This window comes from Centropristis striata, chromosome 23, assembly GCF_030273125.1.
Source record: "Centropristis striata isolate RG_2023a ecotype Rhode Island chromosome 23, C.striata_1.0, whole genome shotgun sequence".
Classification (NCBI taxonomy): Eukaryota; Metazoa; Chordata; class Actinopteri; order Perciformes; family Serranidae; genus Centropristis; species Centropristis striata.
The window spans coordinates 4,630,739-4,657,263 of record NC_081539.1 but is presented as its reverse complement, the minus strand read 5'-3'; the positions used below and the strand labels follow the sequence as shown (position 1 = coordinate 4,657,263).

Sequence of the window (26,525 nt, the reverse complement as noted above, 5' to 3'; positions counted from 1 at the left end):
CAAAAATCTTACCTTTTATAAAAATAAAAACAATTTCTTATTTAACCATCCTTTCTTTTTTAATTATCATTATTATTTCCATTTACAGAATTATTTTTTTCATAAAATTTTTCATCCACATATTTTTTCCATATATTTTAAAATATTTATCTATTTATCTATTTATTTGACAGAAATGGCATTCCATAGGTATGATCCTTGCTAGTTATATACATATTATATATATAGTAAAAGAGTTTTTCCTTTAAAAGACACTGAAACAATAATGAATCACACATTAATTTGACTTGATTTAACATTTTAACTCTTTCTGGTTGTTCTAAAGTTCAGGTTTACGTCACACATACAGCCAAAGGTGTCCAACTCTTTATTACTATTGTTTGTTTGGCCATATATATATATTTAATACCCTGTGAGTGTGTGTGTACCTGGCTCTGCAGCTCGGTGGCCTCTTTAGCGTGCAGCGTCTCCAGAGTCTCAGGCAGCTGGTGGTACAGACAGCTGCTCGCCTCCTTCCTGCTCGCCTCCTTGTACTTGGCCTGAAGAGTAAAACATCAGCTGCTTCAACATGTGAGCGAACACGCCGTCCATCATTTCACTCAGTCTGCTTTTGTTTAGACAAAGATTAATCTACTGCTCTAGTAATCATTTTTAAACTTTTATTCTATTCTATCCTATTCTATTGGTGTTATGCTGTTGCTGGAAGTGCAATTACCTGAGTGAACGTTCCCGAGGGACTGATAAAGTTCCTATCTATCCTTAGATAGATCTATCCATCTATAGATGGATAGATCTATAGATAGATAGATCCATCCATCCATCATCCATCCATTTATTTATCCATCTATCATCCATCCATTTATTTATCCATCCATCAATCCATTCATCCATTTATCCATTCATCCATCCATCCTTTTATCCATTCATCCACCAATCCATCCATCCATCCATCCATCCATCCATCCATCAATCCATTTATCCATCCATCCATCCATCCATCAATCCATTTATCCATCCGTCCGTCCGTCCGTCCATCCTTTTATCCACCCATTTCTCCATCCATCAATCCTTTTATCCACCCATTTCTCCATCCATCCATCTATTTATCCATCCATCAATCAATCCATTTATCAATTCATCCATCCATCCTTTTATCCATTCATCCACCAATCCATCCATCCATCCATCCATCTTTTTATCCATCCATCCATCCATTTATCCATTTATCTATCCATCCATTTATCCATTTATCATTCATCCATCCATCCATCCTTTTATCCACCCATTTATCCACCCATTTATCCATCCATCCATCTATTTATCCATCCATCAATCCATTTATCCATTCATTCATCCATCCATCCATCCATCCATTTATCCATCCATCAATCCATTTATCCATCAATCCATCCATCCATCAATCCATTTATCCATCAATCCATCCATCCATCCATCCATCCATCCATCCATCCATCCATCCATCCATCCATCCATTTATCCATCCATCCAAAGAGAACGTCCTGAGCTGGAATCCAGAGAAACGACAGAGAAACAAACCTCGCTCTGCAGCTCAGAAACGGCTTTAGCCAACTGAGTCTCTGCCGTCTGCGGCAGCTGAGAGTAGAAGCTCTGAGAGAGGCTCCTCAGCCCGTCCTCCTTGTATTTACTCTGGACAGAGACAGAAATAAAACACATTACAGGAGACAGATCCTCATGCGACCCAACATGTGTGTGAATGTGTGTTTGTTCACCTCGCTCTGCAGGTCGGACATCTTGGCGGCGAGCTGCGTCTCGGCCGTGTGCGGCAGCTGAGCGTACAGACTGGAAGACATGGACGCCTTCCCGCTCTGCTTGTACTTGTTCTGAAACAAACAACAGTCTGTTGAGTTTTCGTCTATTTTGTCTGTTTTTGACTCTTTTTCATTCTGCCTGTATACACCAGGAGCAGCTGTGGCTCAGTTGGTAGAGTGGTCGCCCACTGATGGTAAGGTCGGTGGTTTGATCCCTGTCCATGAGAGTATCCCTGAGCAAGATACTGAACCCCAAATGAATGTTTTATTTTAATTTTAACATCTATGTAGTTGCGGGTCAATTTCGACCTGTATATATTTCACAGAATATTGTATTATAATCTTATATTGTAACTGAAACAAAACAAAAATGATCATTTTCACCAGGAAATGTGACGTACTAAGCAGGTTGTGACGTAGTACTCTACACGACAACAACACACGCCATTTGCAAAAGCCAGCAAAGCAGTGTTCCCAACTTAGCGAGTTTTCAGACCCCCTTAGCGACTATTTTTTAAAAAGGCGACTGGAGACAAATCCAGCGACTTTTTCTGGTGTTATTGGAGATTTTTGAAGACTCTTAAGTTAAGAAGAGTAAGAACGAGTTGAAGCGGCACAGTCCTCCTGCAGCAGTCTCCCCTTAGCCTCCAGTCTTCAAATTGCTAATAGGCTAACAGCTAGCTCTGTAGCAGTACAGTGTGTATGTGCTAACAGCTAACAGTTAGCTCTGTAGCAGTACAGTGTGTATGTGCTGCTGCTGCAGGAGGTGTTCACTTAGCGATCTCTGTTTGTTTACAACAAGCACCAGACACTCTGTGCACAGTTAGCGATGCCAGTTTATTCACAATCACTATATTAATGATCAGCTGAGACGCTGTGCATAATTAGCCATGCTGCTTTGTTTATGATCAGCTGCTGACGTTGTGCACAGTTAGCGACGGCGGCCACAGTTGCGTCTCTCGTGTTTAATCCGTCGCGTATGTGACGTCACGGTCGAAACTGTTGCTAAGCGATTACGAGATGGTCGAAAACCGAAAGCCTCAGACTTTCCCGGGGGCCACTTTTCCCCCGAAAGGAAACACGTCTATTATTGTGACAGGCCGACTGAACACTTCTTCCTCTTTTGATGCTTTCAGACTCTCTGTTTGTCTGCTGAATATTTGAGTCTTGTGCTCAGCAGATAATGCTGCTGCTGCACAGACTACAAACAGCATCACAGATATGCACGGAGCTGAGTGAAGCGCCTTCAAAGTGCAACATTTTATTCATTAATTAACCCTTTGTCTGAGAAGGGAAGCATCTGACCGCTGTGTGTGTGTGTGTGTGTGTGTGTGTACCTGGCTCTGCAGCTCAGTGACCTCTCTAACATGCTGCGTCTCCAGCGTCTCAGGCAGACGGTGGTACAGAGAGCTGCTGGCCTCTCTCTTCCCTGCTTCCTTGTACTTGACCTGCAGAGAAAACAGCAAGTGTCTGTTTGTTTCACAGCTTCACCTCCACAAACAAACAAAAACCCACATCACGATCACACGTCTGCAGCAAATGCTCCTGATGCCCGCAGGATTGTTTCACTCGCTTTGAAAAAGAACAAAGATTTAGATTGTATCTGTTTCTGTCTGCAGACGTAAGATTCACATAACAAAAAGAGAAAAAAGAGGAGAAGAGATGAGAACAGAGCTGATCAAAAGAGGATAAACTCAATCTGACTGTTTAAAGGAGGGTTTGAAGTGGAGTTATATGAGTTATATGAGGTACAGGAGCACGCCCCCAGGTTGGAGGAGATGATTTTAGACACCTGAAGCCTCTAAACACACCACCGTCCAGCTGTCAGTGAGCAGCTGGAGTTAGTTTCTGCACAGCAAAATCGAGAGTGTTAATTCAACTCAAAGAGTGTTAAATTTAACACTTTTTCTGAGTTTATATAGTTCTCACGAATTCTGAGTTAAAATTACACTTTGAAAAGTGTTAATATTTTAACTCTTTAATAGTGTTAAATATTTGACACCCTTGGTGTTGTTTTATGACACCACATAAGTGCACTTTTAACTCCAAATTGTGTTATTCCTTTTCCTTTTTAACATACATCTTGTTACTTTATGACAAAAAGTGTAATTTCAACACTAAAATCGTGTTATTCCCTTACACTGTGAGTGTTAATTTTTAACATACATTGTGTGACTTTTACACATTAAAGTGTATTTTTAACCCTAAAATCATGTTATTTCCTTTCACTAAGTCACACAATCTGAAAATCAACTCCAGTGATTGTTAAACAACTCCAAAATCAACACTCACCAACTCAAAATTATTAACACTGAAAAAACAACACTACAGATTTTTGCTGTGTGGGGTGTTTCACACTGTCGGCACATTTCGGATGACTGAGTGTGTTGAATGGACGTCTTAACATGTTTTAATACACAGATATTTTCACCCTAACAAGCTCATTTGGAATGAAGCAACTAAAGACCAACTGATCGGTGCTAAAAGTTCTGCCCCCTGCTGGTATGAAAAGTTATTAATATGAGTGAATATATTCATGTGGCAAGAACTGCAGCTCCCTTGAAAACCACCAGATCCACTGAAAAACACATTTTACCCTGCAGGTCGTGGGAGCTGCTGGTCTAGTTGGTCTGTGTTACTGTGTGACTTTGGTGTTTATGGCCCCGTTTACACCAGGACGATTGCGGGTAAAAACTGTAAAATATTTGATCAGAAGTGCCTTTCGTTTAGACGGTGACATCGTTTTTGGGGCTTAAAAACACAAAAATCTGAAACCAGCCACCATAGTGGAAAAGTTGAATTTGCTCCCCCGTAGCGTGTCCGTCTACACTGCCAAGACACAAAACTCTGCTCAGATCTGCTCACGTTACGTACGCGTTTACGTCAAAATTTGTGTCTTTTTTGTCATAATTTTGTATTTTTTGTCATAATTTGTATGTTTTTTGTCATAATTTTGTCTTTTTTGTCATAATTTGTATGTTTTTTGTCATCATTTTGTCTTATTTGTCATAATTTGTATCTTTTTTGTTATAATTTGTGTATTTTTTGTCATAATTTTGTGTATTTTTTGTCACATACATGCTCCAGTAGAGGGAAATAAACAAACGTGTGGGATTATTTCCATGCGTGGGACCTTCAAGCTGCTCTGGCAGCTCTAATAAACTTACAGGAGTCTTTCCACCAAATGTACAGGATATGTACAGATAGTATTAGTGAACAGAGAAGGATCTGGAATTACCTCCATCACATTCTGGATGCAGCGATTGGTGGGAGGAGCCAGACGGCTGTGAACGAGACCTGGGAGATCTAGTGATGGTGGAGAACTTTGTGGAAGGAGTAGCTGATGAAAATGTGTGGCGGGAAAACTTCTGCATGCCTAAAGATGCTCTTATCTCTTTAAGTGATGCCGCCTGGCTGCATACCCAATCACATTCACACACTTTAGCGTCACCGTATGCAGCAGATTTCCTCCTGAAAACGCTCGTCTAAACGCGTCTTCTGTTCAGACTGTCATCATGTAAACGTAGCCTTAAAGTCACTAAATAAGACAAACAAAATAACCGTGCTGACAGAGCAACTCCCATAACTCCCACAACCAATCAGATTGCTTGATTTGAGCCATCCGATTTATCATTTTAAATATAGCGTACACTTAACCCTTAATAGGGCACTCATTGAAATACTTGCAAATTCCAAATTTCAACCCTAGAGAATATTGGAGGATATTACATACAGCCAGAATGTGTAAAAAAAAAAAAAAATACGGACCCGGGGGAGGGGGGTAGTATTTTGAGAAAAAAAGTTACAAATTTATGAGAAAAAAATCTCAAATTAATGGTAAAGTTACAAATTTATGAGAAAAAAATCTCAAATTAATGGTAAAGTTACAAATTTATGAGAAAAAAATCTCAAATTAACGGTCAAAAAAGTTACAAATTTGTAAGAAAAAAATCTCAAATTAATGGTAAAAAAGTTTACGAGATTAAAGTGGCAAATCTGCGAGAGAAAAATGTGCAGATTTATGAGATTTAAAGTGGTGAATCTGGGAGAAAAAAGTTGTTGTTTTTTCACTTTTTTCTCATAAATCTGTGACTTTTTTCGCACAGATTTGCCACTTTTAATCTCTTAAATCTGCAACTTTTTTTTCTTGTAGATTTGCCACTTTAATCTAGTGAATTTGCAACTTTTTTCTCGATTATTTTTATTCATACTTGGCCCTAATATGCCGTCATAGTCAAGTTCTCCTGGTACAAGTCACTGGAGAATAACTCTGTACGACTGTTTCTTGCAGATTTTTTTCCTAAATTTTTCATTTTTACATTGGAGGTCCAGGTCAATAAAGTTAATATAATTATCTTATTATCATACTGATTGGTCAGATGTCATGGTGCCTGATCTTTGCTGATTAGCTGGAAGAAATCCATGTGGTTCTACGACCAAACAGAGAGACATGGGGACCTCATTCTGATATCCACTGAAGGTACCAAATATAGTTCTTCGCCCGATAAAGGGTTAAAGGCACACTATGCAGTTTCTCCTCTCCAGTTTAATGGAAGTGAACGCAAACTCTAGATTCAGTTTTACACTGTGTCTGCTTGGTGTATTTGTGTCTTTTTGTACGATGTGTTCACTGTTTACGCAGCTTTGAGTCCAAAAGGGTGAAACTCAGAAAGGAGCAGCAGCAGATAAAGAGGTCCCAGCAGCTCTGAGTGTCCTGATAACAGACCAGAATAGAGCCTCTGGTCAGTTTATCTGCATGGTGTGAACATGTTGGAGTGTGTGAGACGCAGCACACACACATCACTGACGTACGCTCATTCCTCAACTACAAATGTGCTATTTTACATCATGTGATAGATATATTCACTCTTGGTTTGAGTCTTTTTGTCCGATTTGGTGATTTAAAGCAGTGGTTGCCAACAGGGGGGTCCCGACCCCCCCAGGGGGCCGCCAAAGATCCACGGGGGGTCGCGAAGCCCTCTTGATTTTAAGGGATGTAAGAAATCTAATGTGTTAAATATAGATGAGTCAGCATTAAATTCATTAGTGGGACAAAAACAACTAAATAAGGGCTACATTAGACGTTTATTCATTTATTTAAATTTAAAAAATCACTATAGAAAAGTCTAAAAATAGGCTATATCGCGAGAATAAGGGCATGTGTAACATCTAGAGCTGCATAAATTATTCAATTATCGGAACAATTATTCAATGAATCGAACAATAAACGATTATTAAATTAAACGTCAACTATTTTGACCAAAAATGACCAAAAAAGACACAAAATGACCTAAAAAAGACACAAAATGACCAAAAGAAAGACACAAAATTCCTAAAAAAAAGACATGAAGTCCAAATTCTCTGGTTTCAGCTTCTTCAATGTGAATATTTCTGGTTTCTTTGTTCCTTTATGACAATAAACTGAATATCTCTTTGGTTTGTGGACAAAACAAGAGATTTGAGGACGTCATCTTGTGGTTTGGGAAATGCTGATTGATATTTTTATACATTTTATTGACCAAACAACTAATCGATTCATTGTTTAAATAATCAACAGATTAAAAGTGTCCATAAAACACAACATGATGAGTTGGAGCTCCTCACCTCGCTGTGTGTCTCAGCCATCTCCTTCACAAACTGAGTCTCCAGAGTTTCAGGCAGCAGAGAGAACAGAGTGTTGGCCAGATCCTCTTTGTCCTTCTTGTACTTTGTCTTGGAAGAAAATGCAAAAGAAGGATGATTCAATATATTACTCCTTCTTCAGGGTTTTGTACACTTTAGCAGTGGTCAAATTCAAGCATTTTTCAAGGACTTTCAAGGTAAATTTTCAAGCTTTTCCAGTATCTTACATCTGTTGTAAATTGCATGTTTTAGATGAGTACTTACAGACAAAAAGGGGGAGATTTCACTTAATCATACCAACAGTGATGGTGTTACACTTTTAGGAGTACTAAACTATTACTAAAAAAAGACACAGAATTACCAAAAAAGACACAAAATGACCAAAAAAAGACACAGAATTACCAAAAAAGACACAAAATTATTTAAAAAAGACACAAAATGACCAAAAAATACACAGAAATACACAAAATGACCAAAAAAGACACAAAATTATTTAAAAAAGACACAAAACTACCAAAAATACACACAATTACCAAAAAACACACAAAATTATTTTAAAAAGACACAAAATCACCCAAAAAACACACAAAATGACAGAAAAAAACTAAATCACTTAAAACAGACACAGAATTACCAAAAAAAAGACACAAAATTACTAAGAAAATACACAGAATTAACAAAAAAGACACAAAATTATTTAAAAAAGACACAAAATCACCCAATAAAGAAACAAAATGACAAAAAAAGACACAAAATTATTTAAAAAAGACACAAAATTATTTTTAAAAAAGACACAAAATCACCCAAAAAAGATACAAAATGACCAAAAAAGAAAAAAGATGAGTACTTACATACTAAAAGGGGGAGATTTCACTGAACCATACCAACAGCAATGTATTACACTTTTAGGAGGAACGCTCTTCATTTCAGATAGGCTACTCATTATTTTTTACATTGAACATGTGATTATCTATAGTCTATAGATGGATATAGTCAGATACAAGAGAAATACAGGAAGAATTTCAGGCATTTACAAGCACTTTATCCTAAATCAAATCACTTTTTAAACCTTGAAAATACAACATTTAAATTCAAGCATTTTCAAGGATTTCAAGCACCCGTACCAGCCCTGCCTCTTGTAAAACACATTCTCTAATTTAATTTCTAGCTCTGGTGATTATGAGAATATCATAAGAAAACAAAGCGATGCAGCTGCAGAGCGCCTGTGTGAGGCGTTCAGGGTCCTCACCTCACTCTGTATTTCCGACATCTGCTTGGCGAAGTGTGTGTCTGCGGTCTCGGGGAGCAGCGAGTACAGGTTCCTGCTGACCTCCTTCCTGCCCTCCTCTTTGTACTTCACCTGAGGAGGAGCACACAGAGGTGAGAGACCCCGCACAGACTCTTTGACTCCTCCTCGCTCAGACAACGTGTCTCACCTGGCTGTAAACGTCTCTCAGCTCTTTAGCCAGCTGGGTCTCTGTGGTCTCAGGCAGCTGGTGGTACAAGGAGCCGCGCGCCTCCTTTCTGCTCTCCTCCTTATACTTCACCTGCACACACACTCAGGAGTTAGTGCTCCTATTACAGTAGACTCTGTTTAATATGGATTTGACTCTCTAGCTTTCATACGGGAGGAGGAGGAGAAGGAGGAGGAGAGGGAGGAGGAGGAGAGAGAGGAGAAAGAGGAGGAGTAGGAGAGAGAGAGAGAGAGGAGGAGGAGGAGGAGAGAGAAGGAGGAGAGAGGAGGAGGAAGAGGAGGAGGAGGAGAGAGAGGAGGAAGAGGAGGAGGAGGAGAGAGAGGAGGAAGAGGAGGAGAAGGAGGAGAGATGAGGAGGAGGGAGAGAGGAGGAGGAGGAGAGAGAGGAGGGAAGAGGAGGAGAAGGAGGAGAGGAGGAGGAGGGAGAGAGGAGGAAGAGGAAGAGGAGGAGGAGGAGGGAGAGAGGAGGAAGAGGAGGAGAGAGAGAGAGAGGAGGAGGAGGAGAGAGAGGAGGAGGAGGGAGAGGAGGAGGAGGAGGAGGAGAGAGAGAGAGAGGAGGAAGAGGAGGAGGAGGAAGAGGAGGAGAGAGAGAGAGGAGGAGGAGAAGGAAGAGCAGGAGGAGGAGGAGGAGGAGGGAGAGAGGAGGAAGAGCAGGAGGAGGAGGAGGAGAGAGAGGAGGAGGAGGGAGAGAGGAGGAGGAGGAAGAGGAGGGAGAGAGAGAGAGGAGGAGGAGAGAGATGAGGAGAAGGAGGAGAGAGGAGGAGGAGGGAGAGAGAGGAGGAGGAGGAGGAGGAGGAGGAGAGGGATGAGGAGAAGGAGGAGAGAGAGAGAGAGGAGGAGGAGAAGGAAGAGCAGGAGGAGGAGGAGAGAGGAGGAGGAGGGAGAGAGGAGGAAGAGGAGGAGGAGGAGGAGAGAGAGGAGGAGGGAGGGAGAGAGGAGGAGGAGGGAGAGAGGAGGAAGAGGAGGAGGAGGAGGAGAAGAGGAGGAGGAGGGAGAGAGGAGGAGGAGAAGAGGAGGAGGAGGGAGGAGGAGAGAGAGAGGAGGAGGAGAGAGATGAGGAGAAGGAGGAGAGAGGAGGAGGAGGGAGAGAGGGAGGAGGAGGAGGAGGAGGAGGAGGAGGAGGAGGAGGAGGAGGAGGAGGAGGAGGAGGAGGAGAGGAGGAGGAGGGAGAGAGGAGGAAGAGGAGGAGGAGGAGGAGAGAGAGGAGGAGGTGGAGAGAGGAGGAGGAGGAAGAGGAGGAGGAGGAGGGAGAGAGAGAGAGGAGGAGGAGAGAGATGAGGAGAAGGAGGAGAGAGGAGGAGGAGGGAGAGAGGAGGAGGAGGATGAGGAGGAGGAGGAGGAGGAGGAGGAGAGGAGGAGAAGGAAGAGCAGGAGGAGGAGGAGAGAGGAGGAGGAGGGAGAGAGGAGGAAGAGGAGGAGGAGGAGGAGAGAGAGGAGGAGGAGGGAGAGAGGAGGAGGAGGAAGAGGAGGAGGAGGAGGGAGAGAGAGAGAGGAGGAGGAGAGAGATGAGGAGAAGGAGGAGAGAGGAGGAGGAGGGAGAGAGGAGGAGGAGGATGAGGAGGAGGATGAGGAGGAGGAGGAGGAGGAGGAGGAGGAGGAGGAGGAGGAGGAGGGAGGAGGAGGAGGAGGAGGAAGAGGAACAGTGTATTAAACTATGTAGGAAATCTTTCAGTAATGGATATTAAACATGAAGATGTAGAATGAAATTCTACAATAGAACGATGTAGAATGCATAAAAGATCCTGATTTTGAAGCTTTGCTATCTTTTATATTCTTGGTTTTATTGCATTTATTTATTTTTTTTTTTTTTTGCTTCACTATTTCCATTGTAAACTCTTTAAGTTTGTTTTAATTCACGTTGTATGTAGTGTATTTTATATGTGGGACCCCAGGAAGAATAGCTGCGGTTGTGCTGCAGCTAACGGGGATCCAAATAAAACAATAAACTCTCTCGGCTCCAGTGCCCCGGTGGTGGAACGAACCTTTTCAATCTTGAAGAAGAGACTGAAGACCCAACTCTTTACTGATGGACTCAAACTGAACCACAGCTCTGACTCTGTTTACTGACTTCATCTTTGCTTGTTTTGCATTAACTCTCATGTAAGTTGAGAGTAGTTGTTGTACGTCGCTCTGGATAAAATGCAAACTGTCCTGTCTGAAATTTGACAGAGTTAGACACTTTTTTGACGTGTTTCCTGAATGAGAGTGTCGAGTCCAGGATGACTCAGAAGTATCTGAACTCGTTCACCAAAGCGAGTTCCTCCCCTCCCAGAAAGACACCAGAATGACCAATATTTTGTGGCATTTTAGCAAAAATCATACAGACGCTTTTTTTTTTTTTACCATTTAAAGAAAGTGAGCGAGTCCTGAACATGAGCCGTTGCTGTTGTGAGAATTTGAGCAGCCTCTGTCATGTTTTTCGCGGGAGTGAAGATAACTGCATCATCTGCATACAACTGTGCATTGATACCCTTACAGACATAAAAGAAATCGTTAATGTAAAAAGAAAACAAAATAGGTCCAAGTATGGATCCTTGAGGGACCCCTACTATAGTCGACGACCACCACACACTGCTTTCTATCTGCAAGATATGATCGGAACCAATTGAGGGCCTGTACGTTGCTCTGGATAAAATCGTCTGCTAAATGACATTGTAGAATTGTAGAATTGTCCAGAGGCCTCCAGCAGGTGCGTGCATGTGTGTGTGTGTGTGTGTGTGTGTGTGTGTGTGTGTGTGTGTGTGTACCTGACTCTGCAGCTGTGAAGCCTCTTTAGCGTGCTGAGTGTCCAGAGTCTCCGGCAGCTTCGAGTACAGAGAGCTGGACGCCTCTTTCCTCCCTGCTTCTTTATATTTACTCTAAAAAAAAGAGACAAAACATCAGTTTGGACAAAGTAGAACAACTTCCACCTGATGTAAACACTGTGATCGAGGGAAAAGTCACATTTAATTAGATTTTTGGGTTTTGAAGTTTAGTTTACAATCTCTTTTATACTCCCATTGCATCAGATTGTTTTAGTCCAAAATAAAATGAAATATTCCAAACTTGTGCATGACTTTCCTGTTTAACTCCGTAAGATTCTAATCAAACTCATTTATCTTGAACAGACACAGTTAATGCCATTAACAAACAACAACAACAACACAAATGTACATATAAATAGATTTAATGTGGCAAAAATCTTAAGTGAGACACAAAAAAATGGTTTAAAAAAATTCTGACTTCATATATAAAACATACGTAAAATCAAATTCAATTTTAAATTAAATAAATAGGTAGAAATTTCATATAAAAATATTTAAATATTTTTTTAAATAAATAAAAATGAATACAAAATTCTGACTTCATAAAATAACATACATAAAATCAAATTAAATTTAAAAGTAAATAAATAAGTAGAAATTACTTATTAAAAATAAATAAATAAATGAATAAATAAAGAAGTATTTAAAAAATAAAGAAAAATACGGATGTCATAAAAAAGACATATGTGAAATTAAATTAAATGAAAAACTAAACAAAGAGGTAGAAATTACATATTAGAAAAAATAAAAATAAAATAATAATTTAAAAACTAAAAAACTAGTGATTTCATAAGAAAAACATACGTAAAATTAAATTAAATTTTAAAGTAAATAAATAGGTAGAAATGACATATTAGGGGAAAAATAAAAAAATAAAGAAAAATACTGACTTCATAAGAAAGACATATGTAAAATGTAATTCAATTTAAAAGTAAATAAATAAGTAGATATTACATATTTAAAAATAAATAAATAAAAATAATAATTAAAAAAGTGATTTTATAAGAAAAACATACGTAAAATTTGATTAATTCAAAAGTAAATAAATAGGTAGAAATGACATATTAGAAAATAATAATAATTTTAAAAAATAAAGAAAAATACTGACTTCATAAGAAAGACATATGTAAAATTTAATTCAATTTAAAAGTAAATACATAGTTAGAAATTACATATTAGAAAAAATAAAAATAAAAAATAATCTAAAAAAAAATAAGAAAAAAATTAGAATTTATGAATTTATTGTTGTTCCGTCTCTCCGTACCTCGCTCTGGATCTCAGAAACAGCTTTGGCGAACTGGATCTCGTTGGTGTCTGGGAGCTGAGAGTAAACGCTGACCGTCTGGCTCCGCTTCCCGCTCTCCTTATACCGGTTCTACAGACAACAAGACACATTCACCAGGACTTTTACTTCTAGTTTCAGGCTTCTTCAAACTGTTTATGAATCTCTGTCTCATTTTATTCTGAAAGAGTTTGTAAGGATCTGACAACAGAAACAACATCAGAGATCAAACTGCACACAGAACACAGCTCATGTTCTCATTTGATACTCGTATCGTAAATCAGCAGTCACAACTTTAAGTGTCCGTATTCAAATTGTTTGTAGCCTTTGAGTGTCCAAACTGTCCTGTCTGAAATTTGACAGTTAGACACTTTTTTGACGTGTTTCCTGAATGAGAGTGTCGAGTCCAGGATGACTCAGAAGTATCTGAACTCGTTCACCAAAGCGAGTCCCAGAAAGACACCAGAATGATCAATATTTTGTGGCCTTTTAGCAAAAATCACGCTGTTTTTTTTTTTACCATTTAAAGAAAGTGAGCGAGTCCTGAACATGAGCCGTTGCTGTTGTGAGAATTTGAGCAGCCTCTGTCATGTTTTTCACGGGGGTGAAGATAACTGCATCATCTGCATACAACTGTGCATTGATACCCTTACAGACATCAAAGAAATTGTTAAAGTAAAAAGAAAACAAAATAGGTCCAAGTATGGATCCTTGAGGGACCCCTACTATAGTCAACGACCACCACACACTGCTTTCTATCTGCAAGATATGATCGGAACCGGGGCGTCCCGGTGGCTCACACCGGTAGAGCGCTTACCATGTATGCCATGTGCTTGCTGCAGCGGAGCCGGGTTCGAATCCGGCCTGAGCTCCCTTTGCTGCATGTCTTCCCCTCTATCACCCCCTTTCTATATCTATCACTATCAATAAAGCAACAAAATGCCAAAAAAATAATCTTAAAAAAAAAAAAAAAAAGATATGATCGGAACCAATTGAGGGCCTGTAGAACCTGATAATGTAATAAATCCCCGATAATGTAATAAAAATATGCACTTGAGTCCATTGAAAATGTAATAAAACCTGATAATGTAATAACTTCCCGATAATGTAATAAAGTGCATTTCCCAATAATGTAATACACTTCTTACCAATAATGTAATAAAGTATAACACCAAGCACCTTTAGATTTCAAGGAGCTGTCGAATGCATTCGTGTTGTCATGGATACCTCGTTGGTGAAAAACGGATGAACGGGTCAAAAGTTAATAAAGATTCAACTTTGACCTGTTGGTGGCGCTAGAGCTCTTGAGCTAGAGTTGATACACAGTATCACCACTTGAACCCAAGTAATGGGTGGTCTGCTGTTAAATTATTACAATATTGGGGAATTATTACATTATCAGGACTTGGGAAATGAAGGCTAACCTGATAATGTAATAACCTCCCATTAATGTTATACTTTATTATATTATTGCTAAAAAAAAGTGTATTACATTATTGGGAAATGCACTTTATTACATTATCGGGGAAGTTATTACATTATCAGGTTTTATTACATTTTCAATGGACTCAAGTGCAGATTTTTATTACATTATCGGGTTTTTACATTAACGGGAATGTATTACATTACAGGGCCTGTGTAAAGAAATTCAATTATCGACAGCTTAGTTAACAGTACTGTGTGTGTGTGTGTGTGTGTGTGTGTGTGTGTGTGGTACCTCGCTCTGTAACTCCGTCATCTCTCGGGCGAACTGAGTCTCGGAGGTTTCAGGGAGCTGAGCGTACAGAGACGACGTCATCTCTTTCCTCCCGTCATCTTTGTACTTTTTCTGTCAGAAAAACGCAGATTTAAAATGAACTCAGAGAAAAAACGCTGAAAGAGATAAAACCCAACCAGTTGATGATTTAAAGGGCTGGTTCACACGTTTCCCTGCTGTTGCTGTTTGTGAAGATTTCAAACGGATTTTAATTAGAATTTATTATCTATTTATCTCTTTATTGGGACTAGATTCTACCCAATAATGCTTTTTTATATACATTTTATTAACAGTTAAAATATATTTCAAATTTAAGTAAATCCACTGTTAAAAGAAATACATTTTTAAAGTTTGGAAATAGTTCATTAAATGCCAAATCAGTCAGCAATCGTGTTCATTAAATTAATCTAATTATTTATAAAAACATAGAGATGATGTCATGTTTCTCAAAATATCAGCTGCATAATAACAGAACAGAACAATTTTTTATTTTATTTGAATTTTTTCATTTTTATTTATTTTCAAGACATTTTCTATATCTGTATTTTGACTGACAAACCCAATAAATATAATTAAAAAAAGAAAAATGAATCTCATTATTGACGAAAATCATTGTGATAATGAATTTGACATCACCAAACAAACTGAACTTCTCTAAAAAAAACAATAATAAATTAAACTTAAAAGTAAATAAAGAGGTAGAAATAATGTAATAAAACATAAAAAAAAATAAAAAATAAAGAAGAAATACTGACTTCATAGGAAAAACATATGTAAAAGTAAATTAAATTTAAATTAAATAAATAGGTAGAAATTACATATTAAAAATAAATAAATAAAAAAATAAGAAAAAAATCAGTTTACAAACTCGTCATATAAAGTCAGAATATTATTATATTATTATGTTATTATATAACCTACATTAAGCTGACAGGACGTGACATGAAAAACACTCATCAATATAAACTTATTTTTTATAAACTGAAGCACATATCAGTATATTAAGTAGTTAAAATTAGCTTTATCTTTTCAAAATAAAACACTATAATAATAATAATAATAATGTAATAATATATTTGGAATATATTAAACAATCAAGTTCTTTTACTTTTGATACTTTAAGCTCGTTTTGATGCTGAAACTTTTGTTCTTTAAGTAAGTTTTGAATGCAGGACTTTTACTGTAGTGGAGTATTTTCACAGTGTATCAGTACTTTTACTGCAGTAAAGGATCTGAATACTTTCCCCCACCACAAAGAAAGTAAAACAAAGTTAAAAATGTACTTCTGCTGAACCAGAATACTAAAAAATCTGACCAAATAAACCCAAAACTATGGAACCTGTGTGTCTGTGTGTGAATAACTGACACACTGAGCTGCTTTGTTCGCTTCACGCTGCTTCTTAAAGTCAATAAAGTCTCATTTGAATTTGAATAAAATAAAATAAAAAGAGAGACTCACTTCACTCTGCAGCTCCGTCACCTCTCTGACCCGTTTGGTCTCCAGAGTCTCAGCCAGTTTGGAGTAGAGGGACGAGGACGCCTGAAGCTTCCCAGCCTGCTTATACTTCACCTGAGACACACACACACACACACACACACACACACACACACACACACACGGAGTAAACAACCACTTCTTCTTCTACAGTCACTCTAAAGCACTAAACTAACCTTCAGTCTGTCCTTTTACTACCAGAATCCAGAAAGTGTCCCAGCAGCTCTCTGTCTCCTCCTGACTGTTATCAGCCAGCTTCCTATTGGCTGTTGACACGGCGACCATCATATGACATCATCAGCTGGATTTATCAGCTGTGGACCAATAGGAAGACAGCTATTCGCCCTGTTTGTGTGTGTGTGTTTGTATGTGTGTGTGTGTGTGCGTTTGTGTATTTGATTGTTTGTGAGTGAGTGTGTGTGTGTGTGTGACTTTTTTGTAAATTTTACATCTTTTTTGTTCATTTTATGTCTTTTTGTGTGTTTGTATGTGTGTGTGTGTGTGTGTGTGTGTCTATGAGTGTGTTTATGTGTAAGGGTCTGTGTGAATGTGTGTGTGTGTGTGTGTGTGTGTGCTATGTGTAGTTTTGCGTGCGTGTGCGTGTTTGTGTGCTATATGTATGTATGTTTGTGTGTTTGTGTGTGTGCTTGTATGTGAGTGTGTGTGTGTGTGTGTGTGTGTGTGTGTGTGTTTGTCTGTAAATGTGTGTGTGTGTGCTATGTGTAGGTTTGTGTGTGTGTGCGTGTTTGTGTGCTATGTGTATGTATGTTTGTGTGTTTGTATGTGCGTGTGTATGTGGGTATGTGTGTGTGTCTGTGTTTGTGTGTGTGTGTTTCTGTATGTGTGTTTGTGATCGTGTGTGTATGGGTGTGTGTGTGCGTGTTTGTGTGCTTTATGTAGGTTTGTGTGTGTGTGTGTGTGTGCGTTTGTATATGTGTGTTTGTGTGACTGAGTGTGTCTGACTTTTTTTGTAAATTTTACATGTTTTTTGTTCATTTTACGTCTTTGTGTGTGTGTGTGTGTGTGTGTGTGCGTGTGCTCCGTAGTTAAATCTAAAACAACAACAGCACCTGTTGGTCCTCCTGTCGTCTCTGAACATCTTCAGCAGCATCATGTCCTCATACATCATATCAAAAGGTCCTTTCAGATCAATAGAGATCAATAATGTCCTCCTCACCTCGCTGTGTGTCTCAGCCATCTCCTTCACAAACTGAGTCTCCAGAGTTTCAGGCAGCAGAGAGAACAGAGTGTTGGCCAGATCCTCTTTGTCCTTCTTGTACTTTGTCTTGGAAGAAAAAGCAAAAGAAGGATGATTCAATATATTACTCCTTCTTCAGGGTTTTGTACAGTTTAGCAGTGGTCAAATTCAAGCATTTTTCAAGGACTTTCAAGGTCAATTTTCAAGCTTTTCCAGTATCTTACATCTGTTGTAAGTTGTATATTTTAGATGAGTATTTACATACTAAAAGGGGGAGATTTCACTGAACCATACCAACAGTGATGGTATTACACTTTTAGGAGTTCTAAACTATTACAAAAAAAAGACACAAAACGACAGACAAAAACTAAATTACTTAAAAAAAGACACAAAATGACCAAAAAAGACACAAAATGACTAAAAAAAGACACAAAATGACTAAAAAAAAAAAATACACAAAATGACCAAAAAAATACACAGAATTACCAAAAAAGACACAAAATTATTTAAAAAAGACACAAAATGACAGGAGAAAAAAACGAAATTACTTAAAAAAGAAACAAAATGACTAAAAAATACACAAAATGACCAAAAAAGACACAAAATTATTTTAAAAAGACACAAAATCACCCAAAAAAGACACAAAATGACAGAAAAAAACCTAAATTACTTAAAAAAAGACACAAAATGACAGAAAAAAACCTAAATTACTTAAAAAAAGACACAAAATGACTAAAAAAGACATAAAATGACAAAAAAAAATACACAAAATTACTTTAAAAAGACACAAAATCACCCAAAAAAGACACAAAATGACCAAAACAAGACACAAAATGACAAAAAAAATACACAAAATTACCAAAAAAAGACACAAAATTATTTAAAAAAGACACAAAATGACAGAAAAAAAACAAAATTACTTAAAAAATAAACAAAATTACTAAAAAATACACAAAATGACCAATAAAGACACAAGATTATTTTAAAAAGACACAAAATCACCCAAAAAAGACACAAAATGACAGAAAAAAAACTAAATTACTTAAAGAGGAGAGACAATAACTGTAAACAGGGAGAAACCTGCACTTCAATGAAAAGATGTGAGTGTTTCACGTGTCACGGCACCTCGCTCTGGATCTCCGACATCTGTTTGGCGAAATGCATCTCTGCCGTCTCAGGGAGGAGGTGGTAGAGGGACGAGGACGCCTCCTTCTTGTGTCCCTGCTTATATTTCAGCTGCAGCACAGAAGAGACAGACACAAACTGACTCAGGACACGTTTCTCTCTGAACACAATGAGTGCAACACAGTGAGTTTTACACTGAAAACATCAGACGAAGATCGGTTACGTTCTAGGCAAAGTTATAATAGTTTTGGATTTTTCATTAGTTTTAGTTTTAATTTCGTTGTGATTTTTTTGTTTTCAAATTCAGTTAGTTTTAAAGAGTTTTTAGAGTGAGTTTGACAGTTTTAATTCGTTTTTATTTTTTGGAAAATGCTTAGTTTTAGTTTAGTTTTTATTAGAGACACAGTGAAGCTCTGCTGCTGCATCCTGAACAAGGTTATAATAGTTTAGGATTTTTCATTAGTTTTATTAATTTTCTTGTTTTCAAATTTATTTAGTTTTAGTTTTAGTTTTAGTTTTAGCGAGTTTGCTAGTTTTAGTTTAGTTTTTATTAGTTTTAGTTGTTTTGTAATGGGGTATTTGTTGTGTGCCAGATTAAAAAAAGTCACAATAAATGTGTCCTTTATTGCCTTTGTCTGATCCATCTCAGCCCCAATAAGTTTATTAAGTCATAAAACCAGATAGATGAAATAGATTTCATATCAACCAAAAAGGTTTACGTATGAAAAAAGTTGACAAAGATGAAAACGAAGGACATTTTTACTATCATTTTAGTTAGTTTTAGTTAGTTTTGTAACCACAAAATACAGTTCCAGTTAGTTATCGTTTTTATTTCAATTTCAGTTAACGAAAATGTTTTTTTCAATTCTAGTTTTCATTATTTTGTTAGTTTTCGTTCCCTATAATAACCTTGGTTCTAGGCTGCAATTCTGTGACTCCTCTTGATGAGGTTTGGACACATTTGAGTAACTTTGTATCCCCAAGAGTTGTTATTTTTGGCAAGAGTAACATCTTTTTCGCCTTCAAAAAGAAAAAACACTGGAAAAGCTCTGTAGCATCGTCTGCTTAGAAGCATTTTCTTTTTTAAATCTGAAATTTTGGGGGTGCATTATGTCGTTCAAGGCCACACTACAAAAAAGGTGTGTCTAAAAACAAGATAAAAACATGATCTTGCTGCATGGACAGATAATTTCACATGACAAGATTTCTTAAATTAAGATTATTAAATCTAGAAATAAGCATGTTGAGCATTTAAATTAAGAAATTAGCTCTGCACTGCAAAATGTTTTTTTCTTACCAAGATAAAAAAAACCCTTTAGATTGAGAAGTGTTAGATAATTTATCTTGTTTTAAGAGTTAATCTTGGTGTCTTAATGTGATATTCTGGAAAGTTTTTGAGCATTTTTAACATATTCTTGAGTAGAAATATTGGAAAATTCAGCACCAAATCTGTGTAACTATTGGTATAAACCTGGACATTGTTCCAACAACTTATGGAACAAACTGATCATGAAATGGACTTAATATAGTATCACACTTTATTGAAAATAAGCGGGTTTCTCAGCAGGAAACACAACACAAGTGCTGCCATACAATCGCGGAAAATACACAAATCTACTAAATGTCAAAAGTTTCTGAAACCAGATCACAGCATGGATTTTCCCTCTTGGAGTCTGAATGAGGGATTACTGTCACAAACCTGCCCCACCCTTCACAATAAAAGCCCAATAATGCATGAAACAGTGCAAATAAAGTGCCACAACGTTAATTACTATAATTACAAATATTAACCAGAACATGGAAGTTAAAAAATCTGTAAATTACAACAATGGGACAGAATTTTGTTTTGTTTTTTTGTTTTTACAGTATTTTTCAATTGTCTTGAATGTTAAATGACAGTAAATTCTTTATAAAAAATACACATTATATTGCGTGTAATTGATATTAAGATTAAGGAAACTTTTGGTTTTCTTACAGTAAAACTTGAAATTTAACATAAAAAAAATGTAAAAAGAAATAAAAAGCCTCAGCAAAACTTACTGTCGAATTAAAGTAAAAAACACTTGTTATTCAACAGATATACATATTTAAAATACAGATATTAACTGTTTATTATTTGTATTTTTTAATTAATTATCTTTAAATAACGTGTTGTTTTCTGTTATTTGACGGTATTTTTTCTATATAACTCTCAAACACCAATAAAAGAAAAAAACAAAACAATCAATGAGAATCAAGTTTAGCAGGAAATTCAGTTTAAAGATTTGATCAATAATCAAACAGGAAACCACAGAGACGCCTGCCAGTCACAGAGTGATTGACAGCTCTTTGATCTGAGTTGTTACATCATCATGACATCATTTCCTCTCACTGACGGAGAAACAAACATCGTCTATTTCTGTTGTCCTGCAGCCACAGAGACCTTCACTGGTAAAACCTGCAGTGGGAGATGATCCTCATCATCCCCATTGTAAAAATATGGAAACATCCTCTCAGTGAAAGTGTGTGTGAAGGTGTGTATGTGTGTGTTAGTGTCAGCATCAGAGAACGACAGCTTTCCTCTGTTCCAGTCCAGATTCACTCTGATCCTCTGAGGCTTCTCCTGCACTACGAGTTCAGTTCTATCATCTGATGCTGACCATGAGTAGTAATCATCTCCACATAAATATATTCTGCATAATCCAGACCCCCTGGCTTCTCTCCTCTGGACAGACTCTGCTAACACACCCAGTTCCCACCATGTATTGTCTCCAACCTGGACCTTCCAGCTGTGAGTCCCTGAGTTAAAGCCCTCAGAGCCCACAACAGAGTACCACCGACCAATCCTCTCTGGATTATCAGGAAGCTGCTGTTCCTTATCTCCTGCTCTCAGACTGGTCAGATCTTCAGACAGGATGAGGTCTGGATTCGCAGTGTTTGGGTCCAGAATGACAGGACTGTAGGAGACCATGTCCTTCATCTTGTTCCAGATGTTGAAGGCCAGGTTGCCCAGGTGTTTGGCCTGGTCTATCAGAGCTCCTGAGGGCAGCTGTGGAGCCTCCAGCAGGAGGCGCTGCTGGACTCTTTCCACTGCAGCCTTGTAGTTTTGCAGGAATGAGACGTGTTCAGCTCTCAGCTGGTCCTCTGTGGCTCTGACTGTGTCTGAAAGAGCTGCTATCTCTCTGCTCAGAGCCTCCATCTTCTCCTTCATCATCTGACTCTTCTGCTCCTCTTCCTCCCTCAGTGCAGCCATCCTGGCCTCCTCTTCCTCTTCCAGAAACTGGTGAAGCTTCTTAAACTGCTCCTTAATCTGCGTCTCTGTGCGTCGGGCCTGGTCCTGAATGTGTCCTGCTGTTCGATCAAACTTCACTTTAACTCGTTCATAAACCTTTAACTTCTCCTTTAAAGGCTCCAGAGTTTCCTGAAGTTCCTCCTTGAGTTGTTGTGCAGCTTCATCGATGGGTCTGAATCTGTGGTTGGTGTGTTCTTTTGAGTCTCTGCAGACGACACACACTGGCTGCTGATGGTCCAGACAGAAGAGTTTGAGTTTCTCAGAGTGCAGACTGCAGAGAGCCTCTGAAGCTCTCTGATCTCTCTCCTGTAAGAAACTCTCACACAGCTTCTTCAACACCAGGTTACAGGGTGGATCACTCATCGAAGATCTTCTCTTACAAACCGGACACTCTCTGGTTGGTTTCCCCGTCCACCAGCTCTGCAGACAGTCTTTACAGAAGCTGTGGCTGCATGACAGAAGAACAGGATCTTTAAAGATGTCGTGGCAGACAGAACAGCAGAAATCCTCCTCTAATCTGGAAGCCATTTAGTCTCTGAGTGAAGCTGAAAACACAGCAGACAAACAGCTCAGCCACTCCCTGTTCTCTCAAAATTGCTTTACTTTCCTGTAAAACTGTCGTTCAGTTTGTGGATTCAGCAGCTGGTGAAGTGGAGCTGTTCCAGTATTCCCAGTAATCTCCTGAAGTCGTCCTCTTTCAGTCAAAGTGGAGGTTTTAGTCTGAAGCTGAATCTTATCCTCCGTCTCTCAGAGTGTGTGTGTGTGTGTGTGTGTCTCTTCGTCTCCGTTTGGCAGAATAACAGCCTGTTTCCTGGTTTGTCTCGGGTGACTCAGCTGAGGGGCGGAGCTTTAACACAACAGTTTATCAGGCTGAGTCTCATTACAAACTGGTTCATAACTCTGAGCTGCAGATATCTGACAGAAATATCTACAGACATGCTGTAACATGCAGTAAATGTGTTATTGAGTCCTCTTGTGTGTGAATCTTTGTGCATCCTGGGGTCCCTAAACAGTCTGTGAGCTGCATAAATCTGTCTGACTGGAAAGCTGAGACTCTTGTGGATTCAGCACAACACAACAGTTTATCAGGCTGAGTCTCATTCCAAACTGGTTACTAACTAACCTGCAGATATCTGAATGTAAACAAGTTCTGAGTCTCTTTACAGACGTGCTGTAACATGCAGTGAAATGTTTACTGTGTCCTGTTGTATGTGTTTATCTGTACTTACTGAGGGTCCCTAAACAGTCTGTGAGCTGCATAAATCGGTCTGACTGGAAAGCTGAGACACCAAAAAATTCAGAAATCTACAAAATGTTTTAAGTTTTTTAAACCAAACCACAGCATGGATTTTGTTTCTGGTGTTCCTAAATGTCTTGGTGTCTTAATGTGATATTCTGGAGGGTTTTTGACCATTTTTAACATATTCTTGCTTCAGCCCCAAATCTGTGTAACAAATGGTATAAACCTGGAAATTGTTCCAACAACTTATGGAACAAACTGATCATGAAATGGACTTAATATAGTATCACACTTTATTGAAAATAAGCGGGTTTCTCAGCAGGAAACACAACACAAGTGCTGCCATACAATCGCAGAAAATACACAAATCTACTAAATGTCAAAAGTTTCTGAAACCAGATCACAGCATGGATTTTCCTCTCTTGGAGTCTGAATGAGGGATTACTGTCACAAACCTGCCCCACCCTTCACAATAAAAGCCCAATAATGCAGCCCATGAAACAGTGCAAATAAAGTGCCATAAAGTTAATTACTATAATTGCAAATATTAACCAGAACATGGAAGTTAAAAAAATCTGTAAATTACAACAATGGGACAGAATTTTGTTTTGTTTTTACAGTATTTTTCAATTGCTTTATGGTCTTGAATGTTAAATGACAGTAAATTCTTTATAAAAATACACATTATATTGTGTGTAATTGAGTTTAAGATTAAGGAAACTTTTGGTTTTCTTAAAGTAAAACTTGAAATTTAACATTAAAAAAAAATGTAAAAAGAAATAAAAAGCCTCAGCAAAACTTACTGTCGAATTAAAGTAAAAAACACTTTAGTTATTCAACAGACATACATATTTTAAAAACAGATATTAACTGTTTATTATTTGTATTTTTTAATTAATCATCTTTGAATAACGTGTTGTTTTCTGTTATTTGACGGTATTTTTGTTTATATAACTCTCAAACACCAAAAAAAGAAAAAACCAATCAATGAGAATCAAGTTTTACAGAGAATTCACTTTAAAGATTTGATCAATAATCAAACAGGAAACCACAGAGACGCCTGCCAGTCACAGAGTGATTGACAGCTCTTTGATCTGAGTTGTTACATCATCATGACATCATTTCCTCTCACTGACGGAGAAACAAACATCGTCTATTTCTGTTGTCCTGCAGCCACAGAGACCTTCACTGGTAAAACCTGCAGTGGGAGATGATCCCAATCATCCCCATTGTAAAAATATGGAAACATCCTCTCAGTGAAAGTGTGTGTGAAGGTGTGTATGTGTGTGTTAGTGTCAGCATCAGAGAACGACAGCTTTCCTCTGTTCCAGTCCAGATTCACTCTGATCCTCTGAGGCTTCTTCTGCACTACGAGAGCAGTTCTATCCTCTGATGGTGAAAATGAGTAGTAATCATCTCCACATAAATCTATTCTCCATAATCCAGACCCCCTGGCTCCTCTCCTCCAGAAAGACTCTGCTAACACACCCAGTCCCCAGTATGTATTGTCTCCAACCTGGACCTCCCAGCTGTGAGTCCCTGAGTTAAAGCCCTCAGAGCCCAGAACAGAATAATCACCAATCCTCTCTGGATTATCAGGAAGCTGCTGTTCCTCTTCTGCTTCTCTCAGACTGGTCAGATCTTCAGACAGGATGAGTAATGTACCAGCAGTGTTTGGGTCCAGGATGACAGGCCTGTAGGAGACCATGTCCTTCATCTTGTTCCAGATGTTGAAGGCCAGGTTGCCCAGGTGTTTGGCCTGGTCTATCAGAGCTCCTGAGGGCAGCTGTGGAGCCTCCAGCAGGGGGCGCTGCTGGACTCTTTCCACTGCAGCCTTGTAGTTTTGCAGGAATGAGACGTGTTCAGCTCTCAGCTGGTCCTCTGTGGCTCTGACTGTGTCTGAAAGAGCTGCTATCTCTCTGCTCAGAGCCTCCATCTTCTCCTTCATCATCTGACTCTTCTGCTCCTCTTCCTCCCTCAGTGCAGCCATCCTGGCCTGCTCTTCCTCTTCTAGAAACTGGTGAAGCTTCTTAAACTGCTCCTTAATCTGCGTCTCTGTGCATCGGGCCTGGTCCTGAATGTGTTCTGCTGTTTCATCAAACTCCACTTTAACTCGTTCATAAACCTCTAACTTCTTCTTTAAAGGCTTCAGAGTTTCCTGAAGTTCCTCCTTGAGTTGTTGTGCAGCTTCATCGATGGGTCTGAATCTGTGGTTGGAGTGTTCTTTTGAGTGACTGCAGACGACACACACTGGCTGCTGATGGTCCAGACAGAAGAGTTTGAGTTTCTCAGAGTGCAGACTGCAGAGAGCCTCTGAAGCTCTCTGATCTCTCTCCTGTAAGAAACTCTCACACAGGTTCTTCAACACCAGGTTACAGGGTGGATCACTCCTCGAAGATCTTCTCTTACACATCGGACACTCTCTGGTTGGTTTCCCCGTCCACCAGCTCTGCAGACAGTCTTTACAAAAGCTGTGGCTGCATGACAGAAGAACAGGATCTTTAAAGATGTCGTGGCAGACAGAACAGCAGAAATCCTCCTCTAATCTGGAAGCCATTTAGTCTCTGAGTGAAGCTGAAACACAGCAGACAAACAGCTCAGCCACTCCCTGTTCTCTCAAAGTTACTTTACTTTCCTGTAAAACTGTCGTTCAGTTTGTGGATTCAGCAGCTGGTGAAGTGGAGCTGTTCCAGTATTCCCAGTAACCTCCTGAAGTCGTCCTCTTTCAGTCAAAGTGGAGGTTTTAGTCTGAAGCTGGATCTTATCCTCCGTCTCTCAGAGTGTGTGTGTGTGTGTGTGTGTGTGTGTTTCTCTTCGTCTCCGTTTGGCAGAATAACAGCCTGTTTCCTGGTTTGTCTCGGGTGACTCAGCTGAGGGGCGGAGCTTTAACACAACAGTTTATCAGGCTGACAAACTGGTTAATAACTCTGAGCTGCAGATATCTGACAGAAATATCTACAGACATGCTGTAACATGCAGTAAATGTGTTATTGAGTCCTCTTGTGTGTGAATCTTTGTGCATCCTGGGTCCCTAAACAGTCTGTGAGCTGCATAAATCTGTCTGACTGGAAAGCTGAGACTCTTGTGGATTCAGCACAAAACAACAGTTTATCAGGTTGAGTCTCATTCCAAACTGGTTAATAACTGACCTGCAGATATCTGAATGTAAACAAGTTCTGAGTCTCTTTACAGACGTGCTGTAACATGCAGTGAAATGTGTTTCTGTGTCCTGTTGTATGTGTTTATCTGTACTTACTGAGGGTCCCTAAACAATCTGTGAGCTGCATAAATCAGTCTGACTGGAAAGCTGAGACACCAAAAAATTCAGAAATCTACAAAATGTTGAAAGTTTTTGAAACCAAACCACAGTATGGATTTTGTTTCTCGTGTTTTTGAAGTCTTGCTGTCTAAATGTGGTATTTTGGACGGATTTTGAGGATTTTTATGCATTCTTGAGTGTTCAAAAAT

General features: G+C 38.7%; 3 protein-coding genes across 4 annotated transcripts in view; all 3 read right to left on the bottom strand.

The window, feature by feature from the left end:
* LOC131962081 (uncharacterized) overlaps nucleotides 1-26,525 on the bottom strand; it is a 185,549-nt gene that overhangs the window by 32,442 nt on the left and 126,582 nt on the right. For both annotated transcript variants that reach the window (XM_059327039.1, XM_059327038.1), the window contains 13 exons: nucleotides 18,547-18,657; nucleotides 17,401-17,508; nucleotides 16,188-16,298; nucleotides 14,690-14,800; nucleotides 12,955-13,065; nucleotides 11,634-11,744; nucleotides 8,849-8,959; nucleotides 8,662-8,772; nucleotides 7,395-7,502; nucleotides 3,128-3,238; nucleotides 1,752-1,862; nucleotides 1,558-1,668; nucleotides 429-539 (listed from right to left, as the gene is read on the bottom strand). In XM_059327039.1, the coding sequence (XP_059183022.1) occupies nucleotides 429-539; nucleotides 1,558-1,668; nucleotides 1,752-1,862; nucleotides 3,128-3,238; nucleotides 7,395-7,502; nucleotides 8,662-8,772; nucleotides 8,849-8,959; nucleotides 11,634-11,744; nucleotides 12,955-13,065; nucleotides 14,690-14,800; nucleotides 16,188-16,298; nucleotides 17,401-17,508; nucleotides 18,547-18,657 (1,437 nt within the window). The remainder of the gene's footprint in view (nucleotides 1-428; nucleotides 540-1,557; nucleotides 1,669-1,751; nucleotides 1,863-3,127; nucleotides 3,239-7,394; nucleotides 7,503-8,661; nucleotides 8,773-8,848; nucleotides 8,960-11,633; nucleotides 11,745-12,954; nucleotides 13,066-14,689; nucleotides 14,801-16,187; nucleotides 16,299-17,400; nucleotides 17,509-18,546; nucleotides 18,658-26,525) is intronic.
* LOC131962083 (nuclear factor 7, brain-like) lies at nucleotides 18,710-23,183 on the bottom strand. Its single transcript, XM_059327043.1, has one exon. The coding sequence runs from the start codon at nucleotides 22,343-22,345 to the stop codon at nucleotides 20,939-20,941; it is 1,407 nt and encodes a 468-aa protein (XP_059183026.1). The 5' UTR covers nucleotides 22,346-23,183; the 3' UTR covers nucleotides 18,710-20,938.
* LOC131962084 (E3 ubiquitin-protein ligase TRIM35-like) overlaps nucleotides 23,285-26,525 on the bottom strand; it is a 3,270-nt gene continuing 29 nt past the window's right edge. Inside the window, exon 1 of the mRNA XM_059327044.1 lies at nucleotides 23,285-26,525. This exon is cut by the window's right edge and continues 29 nt beyond it. Coding sequence (XP_059183027.1) covers nucleotides 24,211-25,614 — 1,404 coding nt within the window. The 5' untranslated portion in view covers nucleotides 25,615-26,525 and the 3' untranslated portion in view covers nucleotides 23,285-24,210.